At 47.0% G+C, this 24,772-nt stretch overlaps 7 protein-coding genes across 7 annotated transcripts; 3 read left to right on the forward strand and 4 right to left on the reverse strand.

Moving 5' to 3' along the window:
• Positions 1–794: 794 nt before the first annotated feature.
• H6S33_003051 (uncharacterized protein) lies at positions 795–2,320 on the reverse strand (the record flags this gene model as incomplete). The annotated part of the gene is made up of 8 exons (XM_044834398.1): positions 795–826; positions 892–986; positions 1,654–1,722; positions 1,815–1,954; positions 1,995–2,022; positions 2,084–2,107; positions 2,196–2,211; positions 2,272–2,320. 8 exons carry the CDS (start codon positions 2,318–2,320, stop codon positions 795–797), a joined length of 453 nt encoding a protein of 150 aa, XP_044692258.1.
• An 897-nt stretch (positions 2,321–3,217) lies between these two features.
• Positions 3,218–5,129, forward strand: H6S33_003052 (uncharacterized protein; the record flags this gene model as incomplete). Its single annotated transcript, XM_044834399.1, has 2 exons — positions 3,218–3,525; positions 3,590–5,129. The coding sequence occupies 2 exons, from the start codon at positions 3,218–3,220 to the stop codon at positions 5,127–5,129; spliced, it is 1,848 nt and encodes a 615-aa protein (XP_044692259.1).
• A 2,484-nt stretch (positions 5,130–7,613) lies between these two features.
• Positions 7,614–8,026, reverse strand: H6S33_003053 (uncharacterized protein; the record flags this gene model as incomplete). Its single annotated transcript, XM_044834400.1, has 2 exons — positions 7,614–7,847; positions 7,928–8,026. 2 exons carry the CDS (start codon positions 8,024–8,026, stop codon positions 7,614–7,616), a joined length of 333 nt encoding a protein of 110 aa, XP_044692260.1.
• A 2,583-nt stretch (positions 8,027–10,609) lies between these two features.
• On the reverse strand, positions 10,610–11,633 carry H6S33_003054 (uncharacterized protein; the record flags this gene model as incomplete). Its single annotated transcript, XM_044834402.1, has 2 exons — positions 10,610–11,346; positions 11,402–11,633. 2 exons carry the CDS (start codon positions 11,631–11,633, stop codon positions 10,610–10,612), a joined length of 969 nt encoding a protein of 322 aa, XP_044692261.1.
• Positions 11,634–12,551: 918 nt separating this feature from the next.
• Positions 12,552–15,129, forward strand: H6S33_003055 (uncharacterized protein; the record flags this gene model as incomplete). Its single annotated transcript, XM_044834403.1, has 4 exons — positions 12,552–12,575; positions 12,634–13,101; positions 13,213–13,319; positions 13,383–15,129. 4 exons carry the CDS (start codon positions 12,552–12,554, stop codon positions 15,127–15,129), a joined length of 2,346 nt encoding a protein of 781 aa, XP_044692262.1.
• A 2,172-nt stretch (positions 15,130–17,301) lies between these two features.
• On the reverse strand, positions 17,302–20,497 carry H6S33_003056 (uncharacterized protein; the record flags this gene model as incomplete). Its single annotated transcript, XM_044834404.1, has 5 exons — positions 17,302–18,156; positions 18,206–18,584; positions 18,637–19,254; positions 19,317–20,058; positions 20,215–20,497. The coding sequence occupies 5 exons, from the start codon at positions 20,495–20,497 to the stop codon at positions 17,302–17,304; spliced, it is 2,877 nt and encodes a 958-aa protein (XP_044692263.1).
• Positions 20,498–22,099: 1,602 nt separating this feature from the next.
• Positions 22,100–23,005, forward strand: H6S33_003057 (uncharacterized protein; the record flags this gene model as incomplete). Its single annotated transcript, XM_044834405.1, has 5 exons — positions 22,100–22,133; positions 22,187–22,408; positions 22,533–22,567; positions 22,817–22,915; positions 22,970–23,005. The coding sequence occupies 5 exons, from the start codon at positions 22,100–22,102 to the stop codon at positions 23,003–23,005; spliced, it is 426 nt and encodes a 141-aa protein (XP_044692264.1).
• Between the last annotated feature and the right edge of the window lie 1,767 nt (positions 23,006–24,772).

A 24,772-nucleotide genomic window follows, 5' to 3' on the forward strand; every position in this document is an offset into this window, starting at 1 on the left:
TGAAATATAACACAGCTGGTTTCTGATCTGTACCTTCCCTACTAGCCTGGCTGACAATATCGTTGTCATCCATTGCGCAATTCCGAATGTCCAGGCCCAGGCGCTTCAAGGTTTATACAGTACATATGCTGATAGTGCTGCTAATTACCTAGATAGAGAAGCTTTTGTTAGTTATCTCTGTTGCTGCGGGTAGACATATATGGAGAGTGCCATATAACAAAGCGCGCGGTAGACAGGGAATCCATTTGTCAATTCATCAACTGCCACGGTACCAGTGAACAATAATGTTGGCTGCAATATATCAACCTAGAAGGGGAAAAAAACTCCAATTTCAATAGCGTGACACCCCGCTTGATTGAAATAGGTTGACACGTAATCCTATAATGGGGGCTAATTTGGTCCTATTGTTGATATCATGCTATTAGCAGACCCAGAAGAAACAATTAACGTATTGAATTGTACTATGCTTAAGTCTCTCCTTCTCGAGGCTAATATGTCGGTACATACGTACGCAAATCCAGATATTTCCAGTATATCAATGGCGGTTATCTACTCCACTCCACCATCTCGATCTATAGGCGAACATCCCCGCCAATCCCAGACTCATAATCCCGCCAAACCATTTACCTCAATCTCTCCACAGTTTCACTGCAGAAACACCTACAGAAGTATGTACTCACACCAAACTTCTACCAAATTCGTAAAACAGCCAAGATCTATCGTTGGCCACGGCTAGCGGCAAAAGTTGCAGCCGGGTGATATTTCATGAAGCAAGTCTACCCGACCAGAAACTCCTAACCGCCAATCAAAAGACCCACAGGTCTTACTACCTCAAAGTGCATGAGTCTCTGTTTCGTTGTAATCGGGGAAGAGGTTTGAAGGGGGACATACCATCATGACGTTCTGAAGTCACCCCGCCATTGAAAACTCGGATAAAACCGCACCAGACGGGCAGAAATTCCAATTCAGTCTCACTTATAGCTGAGCTACAACACACGGCGCCTAAGCTCTAAGATTCTGTTGGATGAAGATCGTGATGGATCGACCAGTAGTAATCTCCGCTCTACGAATCACGGGAACGGCCTTAATATAGAAATACTGATAAATGTGAATACATGATGTAAGTAAATACGTAGTTGGTAAAATGAAGGAAATGCATGTATAGCCGTATCATACGCTTGGCGAGGCGTTAATGGTGATGAGAAGTCGACAGTGGTTTGTGGAAACAAAAGAAAGAAAGGCGGATCTAGAAGAAAGCTCTCTGATGTATTAGGTCGATGTGCGTGGATTGTTGTCCGCTATTTTGCGGGCTAGTGTGAACTCCAAGTTGTCCTTTTACATCTATTACTACAAAGTACATGTACTTAATACATGTAGTTCTAATTCTACAGTCTAAAAGGCATCGCAATAAGAAAGAACTTTCTTGAGTGTACCACAGGGTCAGGGTGGATAGTAGGTTTATAGATCATGACTCGAGACCTAAAGAAGACAAAAAATTGAGTAAAAAATCAAATTAAACTAAAATATCTTTCAAAGCCAAAAAATTGGATGTCACTGGGCCTAGATGTTTCTAATGGACTTCCCCGGACAGGCTTGAACTGTCAACCTCTCGATTGCAACAAACCCCATAGATGGGACAAATAACAGTCGAACGCGCTAGCCAATTGCGCCACGGAGAACTGTTTGTTGGTGGTTGCTTTACTAAAATGAACCCAATTTACACTAGCCATAAACTGTTAGTGAGACACGACCACTCCCATTATTTCAAGGAAAAGCTTCTCGAGTGATATCTCATGCGGAAAAGTAGAATATACGTCTTAAAAGGATGTAGTCCACGATTACTATTCTCATCCACTCTTGGAAACTCCGATAAAATGGGTGACAGATAGACTCTCGTCAAAGACCGTATACCGTCTTCACTTTCACCGCTTTTTTCCAGCCGCACCCCCGTGGTCTGTAACGTCACACCCCATCACTCGTCCCGCACGTCGCACCAGGACATTGCAAATTTCGGAATTTTTCCTGATCGCCAATTCGGTCAGTGTAGTGTATTAGGAAAACTCCCCCGAAAGTTGAAACGTACAAGACAATAAATTGTAATTTTAAACTGGCATGATAAGCAGTGTGATATGTGCACATGGTGATACTGGAGAGAGAGAGAGCGGGGATGGTTGTATCGACAGCCTCTAACGTACTAATCGTTACCTCGAACTTTAATCAAATGTTTTGTTATCAAGTCACACGCTGGCAGCAGTAGCACTAAATATGTACATGTAGTCTCGAGCTCGTACCCATCGCCTACGAGCAGATCGCTGCTCATCGTAGGGTCTGGAGCATTAATTTGCTGACAAATGTCGGGAAATAATCCTGACACCCTCTAGCTTCCTGTCCGAGTCCAAATTTCCCTGAATTGTGATATCGGAGTCTAAATTGTGATATCGGGGTCAAAATAAACTTTAACTTTCATTTCGGAGCCTAAAAACCCATTATAAGCTTGATTGTCATGTCGGAGTCTAAAAGAAACCTTAATTTTGTATGTAAACTGGGCTCCGAAAACATCTCCGACATTGGAGAGCTCTCAACACCCCTAGAAAAGGATCCCATCAATTAACGTCAGAAGGACAATGCCCTAGCTCCTCCGGTAGTTAGACTAGGTACAGGCCTACAGTAGCACGTATGCGTAGTGAACAATGAGCAGTTCAACGCTTTAACCTTATAGGGCTCGAGGGTGGTTAGTTAGTTTACAGGAAACCGATAGTTATGTCTTTCTCTAACTTGAGTTTGAGTCGGTCTAGCTATAACTGCCGAAAGGTGATATCATCTCTCATCGACTCGGAGGTATTCGCTTTATAGGAATACATAGCAGATACCACACTGGCATTGAGCAACCTTACCTTACGGTTATCCATTGTCACTGTCTCTCCCCCCACGTAAGTGCATATATATGGCGCATGTGATCTTAGCATCTCGCACTCACATTCTGGGCAGTGGTTCAATGCTAATCCGTACTACATACTAGACACATTCAGGTTTTTCTCACAGAATTGTATAAACTGTTAATTTCTTGCATGCAGCTAGCCTGCACGCATAACGAATAAGCTCACCGCCAAGCCGATATATGCACCCAAGGGCACGGATCCCAGAGCCTCACCCCACGTCAACCTCAAGAAGTCCAGGTGCTCTCTGATACCAATACCAAATACAGACCAAAATCACCATGGTGTTCCCCACAATCCACATATCATGTCCCTGTGCCGATTCGATCTCTATCACTCCCAAGCCTGCCAAAAAGAAATCCCGATCCCACAAAGCGGCGGAAGAAGAAGAGTCGGAGGAGGAGGAACGGTTTGACCCCAGGTCGGCCAGGAGCAACTTCAGTCTATTCCCACTCGAAAGCTTGCTTTATTGCGAGGATTGCAACCAGATACGGTGCCCCAGATGCGTGCATGATGAGATTGTCTGCTACTTCTGTCCGAGCTGTCTCTTCGAGGTCCCCAGCTCCGCCATCAAGTCTGATGGGAACCGGTATGCACCTCTCCGACTGACCCCCTCTCCCATAGATCTGGGCCACGCTCACTCGGACACACAGCTGCACCCGTAACTGCTTCTCCTGCCCCATCTGTTTTGCCTCTCTCGTCGTCGCCTCCACCCGTGACGACCAAGGCGGCCCATACGTCCTCCTCTGCCCCCACTGCCACTGGAGCTCCTCCGAGATTGGCATTGAGTTCGAAAAACCTACCTCAATCACTACACAGCTTGCACAGAAGCTCAAGACTGTCTCTACGCCATCAGTAACCCCTGCGCCATCAGTACCATCAGACTCCTACTTTCCTACCATTAGCATCACGCCTACGATATCCCTCCCGCCCAACGATGCGCCTCGCGCACCCCCGACAACAGCAGAGATGTACCAGCGCCTCAAGGTCCATTACGCCTCTCAGCGCGCCTCTACCGGCACAGACGAGTTTGGCTCAAACGCTCTTTCGCGGCTGATAGGGCTATACTCTTCCACCTCTCTCACTGTCGGGGGCCCAAAACCCCGTTCGTTCAGCGGTGGGTCTGGAATCTCGAAGCCACTGATCGGACGAGACCGCAAGTCTGAGTGGAGCGAAATGGATCACACACTCGAGATCCAGAACGAGGACGCCACAATCGCGCAGCTGCGTAAACAAGGCTTTGCCGGCACCACCAGCACCGCGCAGCGACTCAACCAAGGTGTCCCCGGCCCGCTATTCACGCAGGACGTCCGCCCGCTTGCGGTACTTCTACGGACGAAGCGCTCTAAGCGCTGTAGAGCTTGTCGTCATATTCTCGTTAAGCCAGAGAGCAAAGTCACCACCACGCGATTCCGCATAAAGCTTGTAGCAATGAACTATATCCCATCGCTGTCTATCTCGCGGCTTGATCCAGGGAGTGTGAATTACAACTCTCTGACACCGCTAACGACGCACCAGTTCCTGCTCACGGTGACGAACCCACTGTTTGACGCAATTAATGTGACACTTGCAACACCACAGCGGACCCCGGGGCGCTTCGGCACCACTGTGACAATTCTCTGCCCAGACTTTGAGGTCGGCGCCAACAGTGACATATGGGACGAAGCGCTCGGGACCGGCGATGCCGCCACAGGAGGCAAGAACACACGCAAGGGCAAGAAGACCGGTAATACCGGGACTGTCTGGGACGCAGGCCGCAATTGGACCACCGTCGTGATCGAGATAGTGCCCCCGCTGCTGCCGAGCGAGTATACGACCGATGAGGCCGGAGGCAAGGACTCACCGACCGAGGACGATTACCTGGTACAGGTGCCCGTTTCGGTCAGGGTTGAGTATGAGACTGATGTAGAGCGCGAGGACGGCCTCGGAAAGGAGGTCAAGGAGCGTAGGGAGCATACGTATTGGAGTGTGCTGGGGCTTGGTAGGATTGGCAAGTTTGGAGCGCCAACGACGCCGCTGGCAGTAGGGACTGGTGGGCCGGTAGATCTATTAGGCGCGCTGGGGCCAAGTGGCGTGGGGCTGGGCAGGTCGAGTACTTATAACGTTGCGAAAGTGGGGAGCTCGCCGCCGATTGTGGCCGGGATGGTGGGGATGGGTGTTGCGGGTGGACTAGGCAAGAGAAATTTAAAGTAATAGCGGGATTAGGAGGAATTAGATATGTGGAATAGACTTATTTTCGTCTTCATGTTTTCTTGGTGCTATGTTTTGTTTGTGTTGCGGTTTAGAGTCTAGTCACTGTTCTCAGAATAGGTATTGTCAACCTATGAAGGGCCATGGGCTCGATGAGCTTTAAAGACTATATTTATCGGCTTCGAATAGTTTGTGGTGATGTTATTAATGGAATATAATATGTGTCATATCGGTTGCATTCATTTTTTTGCGTTTCGGTGGTCATCTTCAGATACGATATCCCACAGACCAAGTATGGGGCCGGGGGTGATAAATAACTCTCGAGGCAGTAGACCATGCTCTACACGCTCCCAAGACCAAGGGAACCCCATTCCTCCGCGCTCGGCGTAGGTGTGTAACCCTCTTGTTATAGGCAAGACGTGCCGAGTGATATTATGTGATGCTCACTAACTGTGGAGTGGAGAAGAGGTTACCGTGTAAGTTAATCTTTTGTAGTGGAGGATGAAATTCTTACTATTCTTTATCTGTTGGTAGGCACTATATGACTGTGCTTTGCCTGCCCCCCCCCCCCCGCGTCGGAGTAGTGGGGGGCTTCTTCTCCCGGTATCGTGGTTATCCCCTAAGAACACAAACTTACAATACTGGTTACACCCACTCCAGGAACCTTCACCGACTGGCTGATAGGCCTGGTATAAGATTCGATCCACTGACGGAAAGGGGCTCTTAGGGCTTGTGCCAGGACCATGAAATCTGCATACTTCTATAGATCTAGATGGATGACTTCTCATCATTACCGAGAATAAATAATCACACACTTAATTCGTTCAACCACAATCTTCAATCCGGTCGCCCCAAAAGTCCTGCACGTTTCATGGCTAGCAGGTGAGCATAGCGCAGGCCCAGCAATGATCCCGTACTGGTTGCAGTCGCTGTGATGGGCCGGGGTTTCCCCCCAAACCATGTACGTATCTGCATGAACAATATGTAGGCGCTCTCTACTTGCAGCTGTGTCTCTTGCTAGGAGTTCCTGTAAGATGTTTTGTGGAAAACATCACCGGCGGTAGTTGTAGTTGCGAGTGAGGATGGGAAAGGAGAGGAGGGGGAGCTGCCTCGATAATGACAGTGGTTTCTACTCATGCGTGACGCGCTTAGAAATTGGCGCTTGAAGGCAAGCGAGTGATAATCCATGACAATAGCCTAGCGCAGTAATACCTGACAAAGCCTACAGCATGAAAGAGAATCCCAATCTCGTCACGTTGGTAGTCAGAGACACGGTATCATTATCGCAGCTTATCCCCCCTCACCCATCGAGCCCATCAGCACCCAAAGTCTTATCCTGAACCTCCCACAAGCGACCCATATGGATAGTATTATCCTCGTCATTATACAGCGTGACTAGCACCCCACAATCATACATACCCCTCGCACTACATCTATAACCTTTACACTACTGCGCACCACCGACGGGAAGCGATGTTGCGCCGCCTCTATTCCCAGATCCGCAACGGGCTACAAGAGGTCTGCACGCTGTGCATGTGATTCTTGCGCTAGATAAGTAGTTGTAATTGTCCCGATAGAATCAACTATCTTGGTCCTATTACTAGAGTCCTGGTAGCGGGGTAGGCTGTTCATGAGGAGGGACAGAACAGATCCACTAGATCAGCTATTCCAAGGCTTCAGCAAGACAATATCTGATAGACCTCCATCCCATATATTCCCAGCAACACCTCTCTATCTCTACCACAAAAGTATTGGGTGCGCTGACACCAGTCAGTCTGAGTTTATGAACATATCTGCAAATTCAATTCAATAAAAGGGGACTCTGGATAAAAAAAGAATGCGGACGAATAATAATAAGAGGAGAGGGTAGATAGAACCCGAGAACCACGCACGACTCATCACTCGATCACTCCCTCTCTGGCCTGCATTTTCTCAGGGCCAGATGTCTAAAACCAGCCGCAGCACTTGTTGGAGCAAGTTCTGCTTCCGATCTTGAATAAGATGGCCCGACCCCCAAAGAACAGTAAACTCCCACCAATGAAATAGCTGTAAAGAAAAAGAAAGAAGACAAACCGCAGCAACTCCTTAAGAAAACATCAAAATCAAAATAACTCATAGGAGTCATATGGTTCATGAAGGAAAGAGAAAGAAGAAAATGGAAAAGGGGGAGAGTGTAGAAGATATCTTTGCACCATTGAACACCCATCATAACCCCCTTCACCAAACCCGGCACTCCTTATAGTAGATGAACCTCCCAGTAAAAAAAGAAAATTGCAATTCCAAGAAACCCCCCACTAACACAAAATCACAAAAGAAAAGACAGTAAAATAAAATTGATCCATGAAAGAGTGAATAGAATCTCTCACAATAATGTGCCTTACCGGCAAAGGCGTATAAAAAAAAGGGAAGAAATACCGTCTAGGTCTCCTCCTGTTACCCGCTATGTCACCCGACCAGCTCCCCTCCCACACGCAAATCTCAAACCGCTTAACGCACAGTCACCAGAAGCTCTGCCTCCAAGATGAACTTTCCCTCCTTGTACTTCTCGGGGGTCTCGTAGGCTTTGTCATATTTCCAGCCGACGATGACCTTGCACTGCTTGCATGAAATATCACGCACGATGTGGCGACCAGTCGTCATGTTTCGCTCCACCGGTTCCGCCTCTTTGATGTTTACGACCGTATTGAAAAGGTACGCTTTTCCATGTTGGCCACGAAAGTTCTGTAGGAGCAAGCGAGCTAGGTTAGCTTTCATGCGAGCTTTAGAACTAGAACTAGCTAACGAGCTGGGGGGCGACGTACCCTGCTGATGATATCGTCGTGGTTTGAGAGGTGTGTTTTACAGTCTTTGCATCCGTAGATACGGCTTGAGTTGAGGTAAACGTTATATGCGAGGCCCATCTTGTTCTGTGCTGTAGCTGGTTGTTAAGCTTATTGAAGTCTGTCTTGCTTGCTCTCTTGGTCCACTAACGCGTGCTTTTAAGCCGTTCCTTTGATCAACTGAGTTCCCTGTTTTCCCTCTTGGTCCCTATCTCTCCGGAAACGAGTCAGGTGTTGTAGAAATGAGAAGTGCACTCTAGAGCGGAGGGTGGTGTCCTTCTTGTCTGCGTGTTGCCGTCGAGTAATTGTATCCTGGTAATCGGTAGCAACGAACCGTTATCGTGACCTGACGTGAGGTGTAGTTATGAAACCAGCACTGTCTTTACTGCTAATCCTCCCGGCTCGGAATGTAGCTGCGGGGCTGAGGAAGTGCGGAATGACCCGGTTAAGGGATCAATCGTTCTTTATTCTGCCTCTTGTAGTAATGCAACGGTTCTCTATAGCTAGTAATGTGTCTGAGCGCGGAGAGATATCTGGAGGTAACCTCGGCGGGAATCCGAGGAGCAAGCAAGTAGTTGGTATGGTAGTGGGTAGGACTTGAGGTTTTGGGACACAGAAGATCGATGGAAAACCCGGGCACAAGTCTGCTGCAGTCACCTGTCACTTGTTCGGATTCGCTTGTTCACTCGAGTAGACTATAGTAGTAAGAAAGATAAAAAGACTAGAGAGAGAGGGAAGAAGAAGAGGAAGAAGAAGCTCGGATGGTAGGGCCTTATCTGCCGATGACGTGAGAGCCGGACGGAGAGGAGAGAGGGGGGCAGGTTGATTGAATGATTGATTGATTTACTTTACTGTATTGATTGTAAGGATTAGGAACATCCTGTCCTACAGTACCGCCAGTACTAATAACAACCTACATAACACGCTCTCTTACCTGCTTGCTTGCTGCTATCTGCTGCTGCAACGCAACAACGGGTGAAATTGGGGATGCAGCGTTGAACGTCGGGAAAGTGGAGAGAGAGCCCCACGTGAGGGAGGGGAGTGGAAAGAGGCGCACGCGGGGGGGGGGGGGGGGGGTTCAAACTCATCACGAGGTTTGTTTGACTCCTCTTGTCCCTCCTCCTCCTGCCATGGCCATGCTCCCCCAAGGAAAGTTCTGAAGGGAGGAAAAACTGCAGTGGGACCTGACTTGCGCTATCGTGTTGCTATCCGGGGAAGCTTCAATAGATAGATAGCTCGATAACCTAACTTCCTCGTCCATCCCCTCCCCTTCCACCACCTCTATCATGCAAATTATAAAAAAAAAAAAACATCTTCAATCCCATCCCATCGCACTTTTGAGCCCCCACGGGTAACGGAGCTCCGGGAAGGATAAAAAAAAAGGGCGGAGGAGAACCGAAACTGGGTCCTGCCAAAAGACATCATTTTAGTCCCGGATCGGACAGATGCAGGAACCTTGCGTAAAAGGCACGCCCTTGCTTTTTCCCTGACCTTGGGATTTTTATCGTGAAAGCCGTTTTCCTTTTTTCCCCTGGTACAAAGAAGGGCTTTCTTTCTTCTTTCTTTGAAGGGCATGTTGGCCATTCACATTGGCAGAGCCTAACGTGCATTCAACCACTGACAGTGGCAGATGAGCTATCATATTATTACCCTAGCAGCTGACAAACCGGAGAGAAGTATTGAACTACCCCGCAGAAAAAAAATTGGTGCCTAAACAGAACCTGATATTGATCCGCCCCCGCCGAGCTTTCGACTCTTATTCGGAAGTGGTAAATTAATCCGGGCGCGCCAAAAACAGTAGCAAACGCGCACCTGGCTGGCCAATTAGCCATCCCCAGCGGAGCTTACTCTACAGAGCCGGATATTTAAAGGAAGCAAAGGCACAATCCGGCGTCGACTTCTCAGCAGTATCATGATATGCATATGTGGGGAACCGCAGATTTGCAGGGCACGAGACTACTTACTTATGCAGTCAGTAAGCAAATTCCCGGGATTCAATTGTTGGCATATCTTCTGCAGGAAACGTTAACTACGGGAAGCTTTAGTTAACCTGACAAGGCGAGAATCTAAACAAAAGCAAAAAGAATGGTACTCTACTAGAGTATGCGATGACGCATGGTTTATGGCCCCACTCCGGCAATAGTAATACTCAACGTCTAATGCTCGAGATCAAATGCCATACTACACTAACATCAGGTATATAATCTACTCAATAGCCACGACCCGAAATCCTCTTCCATCTAGATCCAGAATAGATACAAAACTACAATGATTGTATCGCAAATCCTCAATTGATTGACTTTGACTAGCAACAGACACACACAATAGGGAATACACACTTTTTCGGCACCTGCCATCCATCCCATCCTTGATTCCTATCCCCTGCGTTGACAAAGGAGAAATACCTGACTAGATAACAAAGAAAGAAAATAACCCGATGAGTAAGTAGAAAAGGAATAAAAGATAATAATAAGTAATAAGATAAAAAAATAATCAAGCAGATTGATCTCATCTCAATCAATGTCAACGCCTCGCCCCATTCCCATCCTCCATATTAGCCCCCGCCCCCGCCCAACCTTCATCACTGTCTTCTGCGCCTTCCGAATTCCAATGACAATCCTAAGAAACATCTACGTATCCTCAACAATGCTTTATATTATTTTCTTAAACATTTCCGACCCATCCCAAAACAGCCCCTACAAGGACTGTCGCAAGCGTCCAAACTCCGCTAATACCCATAGCACCCTTGAAATCCCCTCCCTTTACCGTCCCAGCCAAAGCTACAGTTGCGCTAACACCTTGGTAGGCCGCAACCAGCAGAGTCCGCTTCACGATCTTTCGGCCTCGTGGCGAAAGTGACTTGAGCCACAGACGGAGGATATAGGCCCAAACACCCGTCGCTTCTTCTCCTGGCCCTTCGTTCTTCTCCACTGGTGGATATGTGGTGATCGCGGAGTCAGTGGCATCGTTAGGAGAGTAGAAGATGATTTCTGATGCAGCCCATCCGATTGGAATCATCAGAAATGCTCTTGCCAGCAGCACCCCCTCGGGGGCATCATGCACGCGCACAACGCTTTCAATATCCCATCCGGAGCTGATCAGCCAGCCCACGAGAAATTTCTTGCCTGTAGAGTGAAGTACTAATTGATAGAGTGTACTTGTTAATAGCGTCGTTAGGAGTCTTGTTGTGTCCAAAATCTTATTCTCTTTCTTTGCGGGAGTTGACTTCGAATCTGGGGGGCTCTTGCGAAGAAATAGGAGCGGTAGATAGAGACTTAGAAGATCTCCTGCCGCGACAACTGCAAGGGTTGGTATCAAAGGGGAATGTGACGGTTGGAAAGTGTGCATGTAATGCATGGTTGGCGCGAGAGAGAGCATTACTAGGGAAGCTGCTTGGGTCGCTGTTTTGCGCAGTCGGGTCAGTAACCAATTTAAACTGTAGGGCGAGCGTTGTACCATCCCAGCCGCCGACCCAGTGGCACATAAGCTCGATGATTCGCCATCCTACAAGGCCCATATAGTCACTGAGAGAGGTCATAGGGCGTTGGATCGCGGTGACATCTTTATATATCCAGGGAGACGCGAAATAGGAGAAGGCTGTGGAAAGGACGAGGTTCATGAGAACTAGTAGAGGAGGTTTAAGGCGCGTCGGGATCGCGTCTGAGGCAGCACGTAGAGTGGACGGCATAGCTTGAGAGATAAAGTGGTTAGGAAAAGCTTGTAATTATGGTGGTTGTGGTTGAGGTGACGATGATGGTGACAGAAGATAAGGGAGAGGATGGGGATTTGAGAGAGAAGGCTGTAGGAAGTGTTGGAGGTGTTGGACGAATTGTGTGACGTAGAAGAACGAGCTAATCAGGGTCGTCATGTCATCACAACAAGCCGGCACCAAGAATTTAACGTGAACAGTTTCCCCAAGGGGTAATAAACGAATAAACATGGAGTGGAAACAAAATCCGGGAAAGATGGAAAAATGTCGACGGGAGAAAAGGCAGTGGGTGCGATATTTGTTTAAACATGTGTATATGTAGCGTCCTATTCTTTTCACACTCCTCTATCACTGCATCCTTCCCTGTCACTATTGCTCAGCTCTATCTTGCTCTGGAATTTCTGTAGGTACATACCGTCCCGTACTGTGCTGCGCGGGATACATGATTCCTAACCCCAGATTCGAACGGCTTCACCAAAATAGGAATAGCCTTGCTCAGTCACGTGTGTGGCGCTACCGACCACTGGCTGGGACAAACCATGATGAGGTATGTATGGCGGGGCTGTTGTTGCCAACAGCACAGTGATACGGTAGGGCGAGAGAGATACATGTAGGTAGCGCTTCTCGGGCCGGCGATAAATATATGTATTCTGTAAAATGATTATAATAGTATTTGTTATACTCAACAACTTGTGTTTTATTCGAGATAGTTGTTTTGATAGCTTGACAGATTCGAAAAGGCACAAGCAGAGAAGGCACTCCCGTACTTTCTTGTCAGCCCCAAAAATCTAAAGCCACCTCAACAAAACACCTACGATTCACATCTCAACCCTCTACATTCATCCTCATTCTCTTTGGCCCCAACCCCGCACCTTGAGCTCTTAACACCCGCGACACATGGAGCATATCCGGGTCGCTAAAGTATTCTACCCTTGCCCTTTACTCTCTATATTTTACTGGCTTTGAAGCTAACTATTAGATACCCACAAAGGTCGAAGAGGTGACAATCCTACACCGTGGTCTACCCACCGTTGGAACAATCCACCTCACCCCTCATCACCTCATCTTCCGAGCAAATCCTGATGAAGAATCGAATACACGACCTACCGAAATATGGATAACATATCCTATTATCGCCAATGTGTACCGCAATCCCCCGAGTGCCGGTTCACAGGCTCACATTAGACTTAGAAATCGTGATTTCATGTTCTTAATGTTGCAGTTTCGTACGGATAGGGAGTGTAGAGAAGTCTTCGAGAGCATAAAGTCTCTGTCAGTTGTGAAGAGTGTGGAGAAGCTCTATGCTTTCTTCTATACCCCTGGGTCCCCAGAAAGAAAGCACAATGGTTGGGCAGCTTACGATCCACGGAAGGAATATGAAAGAATGGGAGTTGGTACGGATAAGTGTAAAGGCTGGAGGATCTCAAGGATTAATAAAGACTACGCTGTGAGTAACGTCATCCTCTGAGTTCCAATCGTAAGCTTTGTTGCCATCGATATTTTACTATACTTCCTAGCCTCTCAACCCACCAGCTAGCTTATGGTTTAACATCTATAGTTTTCGCCGACGTATCCTCAATTATTGGTAGTTCCAGCAACTATAAGTGATACGACACTGTCTCACGCAAAAAACTACCGATCTCGTGCCCGGATACCCGTACTAACGTATTTATACCTCTTTTCCTCTATCACTTGGGGCGGACAGAAGACTAACAAATAAGGGCATAGATACCTGCATCCCCTCAACAACTGCTCAATAACTCGTTGTGCACAGCCCTTGACTGGAGTCCGCGGAAATCGCAGCATTCAAGATGAAAAGCTTGTCGCAGCGATATTCGCTTCGTCGCAGCCTCAAAATGCGTCACAAACCCCCGCATATCTCACCACGTCTACCCCATCCCCCAACGGTTCCTCGACCAACCTCTCCAGCTCATCATCCGTAGATAATGGCGTGGATTCCATAACTTCAGAGCCGGTAGTTGCGGAAGGACGCGTTTACGGAGCACAGCAACACAACCTCATAGTCGATGCCCGCCCAACAGTTAACGCCTACGCTATGCAAGCCGTCGGAATGGGTAGTGAAAATATGGATAATTATCGACATTGCTCCTCGCCTCCCTGTACCAAAACTTATCTCGGTATCGACAATATACATGTTATGCGAGATTCGCTAGCAAAGGTTGTAGATGCGATCAAGGATTTTGATATATCCCCATTAAGCCCTAATAAAGAGCTCCTCGTGCGATCCGGTTGGCTAAAACACATCGGTCTTATGCTTGATGGGACTTCAATTATTGTCCGTCAGATTGCAGTCGAACATAGCCATGTTCTTATTCACTGTTCCGATGGATGGGATCGAACCTCTCAACTAAGCTCACTCGCACAGATATGCTTGGATCCCTACTTTCGAACCATCGATGGCTTTATCGCTCTTGTGGAGAAGGATTGGGTTAGTTTTGGTCATCGTTTCCGTGACCGTTGCGGCTTCCTTGGGTGTGATAAATGGTTTGTCGAAACCAACCGAAATGCACCACCCACAGTTGAAGAGGGCTCTCTTGCCGATGAGGACCCGCTCCAACGCACTACTAGCATCGGTTCTTTCACCCCCACTGGGGGGTTCGGAGAAGCTCTCGAAAAGGGCTTTGGGCAGGCCAAAAACTTCTTCAATACCGTCAACCGTTCTTCCTCCGCTACCGATAATAACGACAGTGATCCCGATTCCTCAAACATTGATCGTAAGACCAAACTTGCAAACCTTGTATCCACCCCTGTACACATTACAAAGCCAAAAGAGGTATCTCCGATGTTTCAGCAGTTCTTGGATGCAACCTATCAACTTCTGTATCAAAATCCAACTAGATTCGAATACAATGAGCGATTCCTCCGACGGTTATTGTACCACCTTTACTCGTGTCAATATGGAACATTTTTGTTCAACAACGATAAGGAACGCGCTGATGCACGGGTTAAGGAGCGTACTAGAAGTGTTTGGGATTACTTTCTGGCGAGACGGAACCAGTTTGCTAACCCTCTTTATGATCCCGGCGCTGATGGGGTTGAGAGAGAGCGAGATGTCGGTGGTGGAAGGGTGTTATTTCCAAGAAGTGGAGGGGCGGTTAGATGGTGGGAAGAAGTATGGGGTAGGGACAATGGGGAAATGAATGGTAGTGAGAGCGTACTGAATATTGGGGTTATGGGAATGGAGGAGAGGTCTCGGACTCCTATATCACCTGGTGAGGTAGGTACGGGAGCTGCGGCTGGTACAGCAGGGAGTGCAGGTTCGATCGGTGGAGCTGCGGATTCTGGAGTTGCGACGAGTAGTGGACTTGCAGCCGGAATAGGTGCGGGCGTTACGGGAGTTGCAGGACGTTTAGGTGGCGTCGTTGAAGGAGTTAAAGGATTGAGCATCTCTCCTGCAAGATCTGATTCAACAAGTGAAAGGAGAAGAACACCCGTGGAAGTGGAGATGATGTGAAGTGATTAGGACTAACGGTGGTGTTTCTTCATTCTTTCATTCTTTTCTTTTTTTTGATTTTTGTTTTATTCCAAATTTGTACCATCTTGTTTGCGCGCTGAATCACTGGGTCATTCGAGGGTAATTGTACGTTTAGCTGCAATATTTTTCTTTCTTTCTCTATTTCCTGGGATTCTTCTCTCTATTCTTTGCTTTTCTTTGTGATGTAGTGGAACGAGTATGATGATTACGAGGCATCTCTACTTTTAGCCCTTTTTTTTGTTCAGAATTCTTAGGATAGGCGAGAGCGAGGGTGGAGCAACGAGAAGGCGGGGTGTGTGCGTTAATTCAAGATACCCGAGATGCTCAAAGAGGGCAAATACATGTGTATTAGTGGGTGTATTGAAGCTGTTTGCAATTTTAATGAAAAACTGGCTAGATGCATGAAATAAAGGTTTGGGGGGTATGGCATTTTCCTCGATAATAAACCGACAACACCAAGAAAGCCAAGACAGTATAAGACTTCTTTATTCCCCACATATCTAGTTTAACCCATACCCCCACACAACAGCCATACCCTTGTGAAAGCGTCTACTCATAAAATACAGGTAGCCGTCCTACGCATCTGGCACCTTGCCTCTACCTCAAGAGGTTTACCAACCTCGTCTCTTAGATCAGAATAGTCTGTTATCTTATCTAGTAAGTTTTGATAATTAATGAACTTACTGTATACAGTGATCGCTCGCACAAAAATGAGCGGTAGGATTATTCGCACGATCGATCACTCGGTTTCTGGCATGTGGCTTACCTAAGGATATTCAAGAAGTCCATGCCAAGATTTGACGTTCAGGGATAATCATTAGTAAGTAACCCTAACCCAACTACCAACAACTCGGACCTGGGGGAGTCCGAAATCCGATTCGAGATGCTTGCTTCTGTCTTTGCAGGCTGAGGTCGAGACGTTAGACGAGATCGCTCTCAGTTAAATCACGCAAAACGCCTACACATCTGTATCACCCAGGAACTGTTTCTCGATACTAACTATTATTGGACCTGGGGAATCTTCGGGACCTGAAGCTGCCGAGTGATTTTAGCTGACTCAATACGTATCATATCATAGTGCCCTTTGTTACGTTTGCTCTTTAGGGAAGAATGATTACATGTACTCCCAGGCACTCGGTAACAGGACAGCTCTGGGGTAAGTTCTGTACTAACGTACGTAGGCTGCTAACCTAGGAGCTGCGTGAATCATTTGCTACCAATCAACTACATGAATTTACTTGATTAGGCCTCGGCATGGTAATGCGGTAGATGGCTATTATAGACGCTTATTATTAGCGCTTGTGATATACGAACGATGTCACACGATTTAACCAGCCTATTTGCAATTGCCTTAGAGGCTCATCGCCCCCACGCGTATACTACATGTACTTGCCTGCCACCTTCGTAAAAAAAAAGCTCAAATTTTCGCCATCCATATTTGCATTTGTAATCGTGCCAAATGGGGAATTAAGCTACAGACAGCCAGTACATACACAGCTGTATGTAGTGATAGATACTTTCAAACAAAGTTCTTTTATTTCCGTTTTGATCTTCCATGCAAAACATGATTCTGTCACTCGTACAGCCAACCCTACATCAAACGAGCACCATACATAGATTTTAAAACAAAAAAAAAGGGATAAACGATAGAGGAAACAAGCCTCTGTAGCCGCATCTGTAAACTATCAACAATGAAGAAAACCCATTTATGACCCCGAAAACGAAAGAAAAAGAAAAAAGGCATTAATGTAGCGAGATTTAGAAAGAAAAAAATAACAAAAAAACCCTTTCCCCAAATATTTAGTATCTCGCCCTAATAGTGAGTAGTGAGTTTGAAAGAATAAACAAAACAAACCAAGAAAAGAAAGTAATATAGTACCGCCGTTTGGAAATTTTCAAAGCAGCAAGAGAAAAGATAATGAACCCCAAAAAGGATGGAATGTAACGCTGATGGGGTACATCTCGCCCCATAACGAAATTTCAATCCAAATAGCGCCAGTGATCCGTTATAATGCAAATGGTAAGATCCTGAGATGAAATAAACAAATAAACAAATGAGAGTGCAATGCCGAAACAACGAAGCCCACCATGGAAAAGGAAAGAAAAGTGCTCAATCATCCGATGCATATGCCGAGAATCCAGTCACGACCTTTAATACTGCTCCTTCAAGTCTGGATGCACACGATATGTTGATTGTTGCATTAGGACATCATCCCACTCATACTCGTCACCAAAAAAACTATCCAGATTCATAGCACCTCCCGCAGTTCCTGACATGAAAGTCTGTCCTGGAATACCGCTATTTGGTACTGGACGGCTATTACCAACTGCAATGTGTTGTGTTGGTCGTTCACCCCCTGTCGTCGGAACATCCGACGAAACTGGTTGGGGTTGACCCTGTAGGAGGTATGGGGGTAAAGGGCCGAACAATTGGACCTCTAAACTGTCGTATGGGTTTCCCTGTGACCCGTTTGCACCAAACATACTTTCAGGGGATGAAGGGCTGTCTTGTTGCATGCGTTCCGTCTTCGTATACTGTTGCTGGCTCATATTGTGTGCGTAGTTATAGCTGAAAGGGTCCGGCGAGGGGAACATTAAAGCGTTGAGATCCGGCAGTCCACTCCCGGAAAGATGTGCCTGGAAAGACACTGGCTGTGGATCTGGAGTGCTATGAGTAGAAGGGAAAGTCTCGGCAGTTGTAAATACTTCATATGAGCTTCGACGATTCAAGTCTTCTGGAGCCTGAGTTAGAGCCACTGTTCGTTGAATTTGCATAGGTGTCGTTTGGCGTCTCATGTCTACATCCGGGGACCCGGGAAAGGTTCTTGAGCGCCTGTTCTGAGGTGATTCTGAAACTTCAGGTGAGACCGTCCGGGAGGTGTTGCTCCAAGTGGCAGACTGATCGGCATCCCCAGATTTTGACCCCGCTCTAGCCCGCTTTTTCTTGGCTAGGCTCGCTTTTTCTAGATCTGGTTTGATCTTTGGGGGGACTTTGTCAAATAAAGGCTAGAAGATGTCAGAACTTGAATCACGTGCATGAAAGGACGTCACATACTTGTAGAGCCATCGAACACCTCTTTGCAGCTAGGCTTCGTTCCTTAAGACCTAATAATAAGTCTCGCCCAATCTCCGCATCCTTCAGTATTGCCAACGATGTTACATCGGTGGAATTCTCAAGGACGTAGTACAGCATTGTGATGACGGAAAAGAAAGTGGTGTATATGCTGAACCAATAGGCGCCATTCAAGATGCCCTTTTTTCTCATTTCATCTGCCGTGTGAACAATTTTGCGCGAAACATTAACGCATGCGGCGGCACTGGCGTAAGGTCGCTCGTCGCAACCTCTGTTCTTTGGTCGAGAGATATAGTGTAAAAACGGGCGATATAGCATCATTTGCACGTGAGCAAATGCCATCTTAAGAAGAAATTGGGCCCTAAAAAGAGTTATTAGATTGATGAGTCATTAGCAAAAAAGCGATTACTTACTTAAGTAGACTCTGCGGCGTATCTCCTCCGGGTCTTAGTTGCATTGGAAGAGCGTCTAGCCAATCCCCAAGATCCTTTTCAATTTCATGAACTTTTGAGTAGCTCACACTATATCCAAATCTCCTACCAGTCACACTAGCCTCAACTCCTTTCAAGGGATAAATATATTTAACCAATTTTCCCATAATCTTTAGTAATTTAGCATGAGCATTTGCAGCAGCCATCGCAGGCATAATTCCTTCTGGCTGTGGTAATATTTCCTTCTCGGTAATATACTCGTCATCCACTTCAGCGGGTATTTCTTGATCTATATCCTCGTCTGCAATACCTTTCGGAAGCCCCAGTAGAGCCCCGACATATGTATCCATTTTCCGTACGGTCCAGAATATTCTTTTACGAATTTCCCTTTCTATAGGACTAAAGCTTGTTCCTGGTAAAGATCGATGAAGGCCTAGCCTTACAGAAGCGGAAAGCGCAATGCCGACAAATGAATAACATGTTGACATCCTAGCAGATGATTGAAGAAATACAACCATCATGAGGACGGTCTGGATGGAATGGATATCGCGACAATCAGTTATTTCAATCATACGGCGACCAGCACTAAAATATTTGGTTCTGTATGAGAAAATAGTTTGATTAGAAAACATGTGCATTGCTAGTTTCGGAAACTAACTCACCCTTCAGTAACCGGGCTCTCAACCCCGTATATAGACATGTCGTTGACAAAGATACATCCTACCGCCAATGTCAAATATAGTAATGGTAGGAAGCTAAGTTGGTTTTCAGTGTAATTTCCAGGTTCTGTCTGGTAAATTTGGTCCATCAGTTCGTTGAATGTCGGCCTGTGGACAAACCGCATAAGAATACAAGCATCGTCTAGACATGCATCCACCAAAACAAGAGCAACCTCCTTCTTTGGCAACATAGCTGTTATTGCCGCGCTTGCCTCTGGGGATGAGCTGATAGATGATTGCGGGGAATCAAAAACTGCGGGGAAAGCAGTAGAACGCATCTTCTTCAAGGCTTTGACATCCTCGCCTAGTAGATCGCCGAATTGGTTATTTAAATGTGCCAGGAAGGCCATGCCCGATGAGTGACCATGGAAGTCCATATGTCCACTCTCATCGATATCTAAACGCCCTGCTGCTTCTACCATAGATTCAAGAAGAGAATCCTTTTCTGTCCCAGTGCCGTTACCATTTGTGCTGTTATTGATTCCGAGCCTTGCTGTGCGGACCGTTGCAGCCTCCTGTATCTGCGGCAGAACCTTATTGAGGTCGAAGTTAGGGTGGTTCACATCGATATCTGGCAGTACTGCCTTCAACAATGCTTCGGTCCGCTGAAGTCGGTTCTCTAATGCCTCGATGTACTGTGGAGCGGGGTTTCGTCTCCGGTTTGAGGGTTGGTCATATGTGCATTCTAAAAGGTACCAAGAAGCAATAATCAGTGGAAAGTTCTTTTACGACTACCAGTTTGCCAGTACAGTTAAGGGTCAAGGTTGTATGACAGGTCAAACAGAAGTTCTTGCTCTACTTCGTCCCGGGAACGGGGGGCAACATAGGAAAATTCACAAACCATAGCTGTAGACTGTACAGTGTGTACATGGCTGTTTCCCGTCGCACTTAATCTTCTTCCGCCGACACTCATCGCATGCTCGAGTAACCCTTCTACGTTTCTGTAATGGTAGTGGCGCCTTGGTAGGTACAGACGATGTCGCACTGCTTCCCGCCACTGAAGGCGGGGCCGTTTGTGGAGGAGGGGGCATATGTTGCCAATTGGCAGTTCCCATCATTGCAGTATCATCGTCAAAGGACTCGGGCGACGAGTGGGTGGATCCCAAATGTGAAGTCGAAGACATATCCATAACGAACAGCTTTCTCGCGCTCAGCTCGTCCAAATTGATTTTCATCCAGCACCAGCAACAATAACGAGAGTGGTAAAAGCAACGAAAACCGATTGTCCTGGATGTATGCTCACAGACAAAGGGATATTGTTCGAAAAGAGGGGGGTTTTTGTGAAGAGTTGAGTACTAGGAAGAGAGCAGGGGATAATACTCTGAGAGGTATGGTGGGGTGGCAGTGCCTTTTTCTCTGGCGGGCTTTGTTTTGCGTCAGATCAAAAGCTTGACTATTATTATGCCCTTCTGCGACGAGGGTGCTGTTGGTCTATGTATGTACGACCGCGGCCTTTCTGTGTGCAGGTAAGTCAAAGTGTAGGGAGTAACAATTCAAATCCTGGATTCTGACGTACGCTATCCTTTTTTTTTGCCCTCCCTTGGTAGCCGTGCCCAGTGCTGCGGTCGGAAAATAGAGAATGTAACCAGACAAACCCAGGACAGAATTCGTGATGCCTAGAGAGTCTGAACGAGGGTCTTTTTTCAATCTGGCCTTGGGTCACACCTTTGATGGACAGGACTGGTCATCCACTGAACCTGATGGACAGGACAGGTTATCCACTGAACCTCCATGGCGTCTTGGAGGTTCTCACTATTTTGTCTCGAAGTGGAAAAAGAAGGGACCCACAAGGCAGATTTGGGCTTAGAATACCTCCGCCATCCATCGGTCGACCACCAAGCGAATAGTGGTTACAGGGGCCTTTGCCTTATGATAGGATAAGGTAAGGTAAAGAAAGACTACAGTACCGTACAGAAGTCTTGTCTTTCTTACTTTCTGGGGCTTGTCACAACAGGTCCGGCCGGAGGCCATGCATGTTCCAAGTGACAAGCGGCAATCAATCTTATCGCCCATCGATAGATGTGGCAACCCCTCCCGCGAAGGAAGTCTCACGGCATGCAAAGAATTGGATCATCACCTTCGCCATGTCTATGAAAACTGCTTCGTTATGTTCTAGAAAGTTCCCAGGAAATAAACGCTTGAATTCAGCAAGAAATGAAAGAAAACTCACTTATGAATCCAGTCATCTGCCCCCTTTTGATGCAACTTTTGGGGGGGGGGGGGGGGGGGGACAGAAGAGAGCCTTTCTGCAACCCTTTCCAGTGCGTAATTTTCGCTTCGACCCTCCCAACCACAGGACTTCGTCAATTGTAGTTCCACCAAAGGGTGTGAATGCAGCACTAAATGGTGGCGTCTGGTGGATTTCTAAACAGAAGAACCTTGTACCTCGTTGAGGTCCCCATAACGGCAACAGAACTCAGAACGCATCGGTTTCTCCCGCTTAGGGCATCTCCGTAAATCTCGTATTGGAAACAAGCAGGAATAATCTATTTTCTCGCAAACTTCCCCGAATCAGAAAATTTTCCTTCAAGTAAGCTTTTGGATCCTGGTTCCTCCCGGCGAAAAGGAAATTCTTTGACGTAATTCACCTGGCGATACAATTGGGGTTACGCAAAGGAACATTTCTTCCGCCGTTTGGTCTATTTTACGGAGGTCATGACATCACATCACACAGCATATGGAGGGCACAATGCAGCGAACAGTGTCCGTCACGTGTGGCGTTTAAGATGTCAATTATGATTGCATCAGTGAGAGTTGCAGGTACAGTTTGAAAGTCAATCGGCCCTCTCGATAAACATCTCATTGATGAACAGGAGTTACTTGGGGTCGTTGCGAGTCCCAAGAACCGATTAATCGATTTGAGGAGGGATCCCGTTTCCATGGCATGGGGGGAACCCATGCCCCACGCGAGAAAACCGCCGCGCCTGAAAGCTTGTCAACGCCTGCCGCGACTGTACTCTATGTAGCTGCATGTAATCTACGGCTGATACAGTGGATCAGCCTAAAACCATATCGACCGTCTTTGTCACCGTTCGGTAAGCTCCAAACCTCCAATCCCCGATCACCTTCGGCCGGCGTGGGCTCTTAACGCCGGGCTCTAATTTCTTTTGGAGAATGTCGCTTCAAAGTTGGTAGTTGGCTCAAGGCTGATGCAAATAGGTCAACAACATCACAACCGTCACCTACTGTGTACTGTGTGTAAATACGTGTATCTCAGGAGCCCAGGGAAAAGAATGGCATGTAAGGGCCACCTGCGCGCATCCTGCGGGGTTTTCGAAGTTAAGTATCGAGAAAACCTAAAATGTGGGAGACCACCGATGTGAGACGGCAGTTTAGTCTCGTCTCAAGCGCCTAATTTGCAAAGCAGGAAAGTCCCTCAACTAACTATCATTGTTTTTTCTGGGTTTGCAGTAGTCTAGTGGGTGTGACACGCAACTTCTCAGGTCCAGGACGGTGTTCTGGCCGAACTAGCGCCCAATATCTTTCACTACGCCAGACAGATCACCCCTGGGCGATGCGTGAATGGTGAGGTTAATATTACCGTATGTACTTGCACCTCTCGAGATACAAAAATGATCTATTGACATTATTAGAAGAGTGAATGGTACAGGTGTCCCAATTACTTGTTATAGAGTGTGCTCATCAGACAACCCATGAGAGTCACTCGCAGCCGTTTCTGCACTTTCATGCAGTCTGCAGTTGATAAGAAGTCAAGCTTTTTCACATCACACGAGCATGGATCAATGCGGTATGGTTAAACACACCGACCGCAGATCTGGTATCAAACAAGCCTTCTGCGTGTGCCCAAATAATATAACAATGCGCATTTTATACCCCCTAAGCATTGGGGCGAAGCGGTATTTGGTCCAAACCTCAGTCTCGGGTATTGAAACCGCCATATCCATCCAAGTACTACCGACCGATCTCTAAAACATCAGTGGTCGTTTCCCTTAAAACACTTTATGTAGTTGCCCAATTCAGGGAGCAATAAAACTCTGCCTAGGTGTCTAAACAATATGAGCAGTGAGCAGTTTCAGGGACCTGGTATTTGGACAGGCCTCGTCATCACAGCATCACATTACGACGACTTTCAGCTCAGCTCCTGTAGGCTGTAATGATCCTCCGAGCCCTTTTGCCCCCCCCCCCCCCCTTCCACTTCACTCCGCACATGGTTCCACTCCACTGGGACCCTTCTCCATGTTTAGACGGGTTGCTTGGCCCTTCGCTTGTGTTGGCTAAGCTTTTGCCCACCGGCCCGTTAATCTCAAATGAAGTCTGACATTGACCACTTGGGTGTACGAGCCCCCTACGCCTAACCACAAAGGACGAAAGAGGGGGGCGGAGCATCGAGACCCTCCTCCGTATCCCAAAAAATATCTCTGATGTCGGCCAGTTATTATCCGATCATGTAATAGTACCCATACTCGGCTTGTTCTGTCTTAGATCTTATAATCGCCATTAGAAATGATATCCGCTAGGCCTATAGGAAAGATGCCTACATTCCTCGATAATCAATAATCAAGGAGCTACTTTGGCGTTCTGTGATATTATGACTGGTTGCTAAAACTAAAAGGGATGAGGGGATTGACACGCCCTGACATGCCATTAGTGACTCGATGCTTGTTTGTCAATCGCTGCCAAATGAGCGTTATATATGTGGAACACTAGTGCTGATATGAGGCTACCTGTCCATGCGAGTCTCAAAGGCCTTCGTATTTCTCATCTTTGGCCCCAGACAATCGACAGCAAGGCATAAGCTAATTAAACCCACGGGACACCTATCCTCACAAATAATACCTCTTCGTCATGACTACACTTCACCGTCCCTCATGAGTCTGAGACTTCCATCTCGACTTTCACCCTCTTAGTAGCCCCATAACTCATGTCTATACCACTTCATCGGTCGTTAACAATAGTTCGAAGTCCACAACCGATCAGGGACAAAAACTAGCAGTAAACTATGTGTGTTATCTTATCTGTCTTTTTTCTTTTTACTTTCATATCTTCAAAGTGTTGACTGGTGTTAGAGAAGTGCACATGCCAAGCCAAACGGGTAACTCTCATCAACCTCCTACCACAGGTCTCGCAAATTCATACCCCACATCAAAACCCCGACCGGTGAACCCACTACCGAGTCCGACTCCCGAGGCTATGCACATCTTTGTCTTGCTCGCGATTACCAACATAATCGATGCCATCTTGTTCATCCAATCACTGGGAATTCGCGGTCCCTTCAAATCCCACACACATGGGAAAGAATAATCAGCATGAAATATAAAAAAAGCAATTTTCATTAGCAGCATGTTGACCTCATAGGCACTGGCGGCAAAAATCACCCTCTTCAGTCTAGCCAAAAATTATGCCGTACTACTTCACTTAGAAATACAGGGTCTCAAAAC

This window comes from Morchella sextelata (assembly GCF_020137385.1).
Source record: "Morchella sextelata strain SCLS chromosome Unknown scls_14, whole genome shotgun sequence".
Lineage (NCBI taxonomy): Eukaryota > Fungi > Ascomycota > Pezizomycetes > Pezizales > Morchellaceae > Morchella > Morchella sextelata.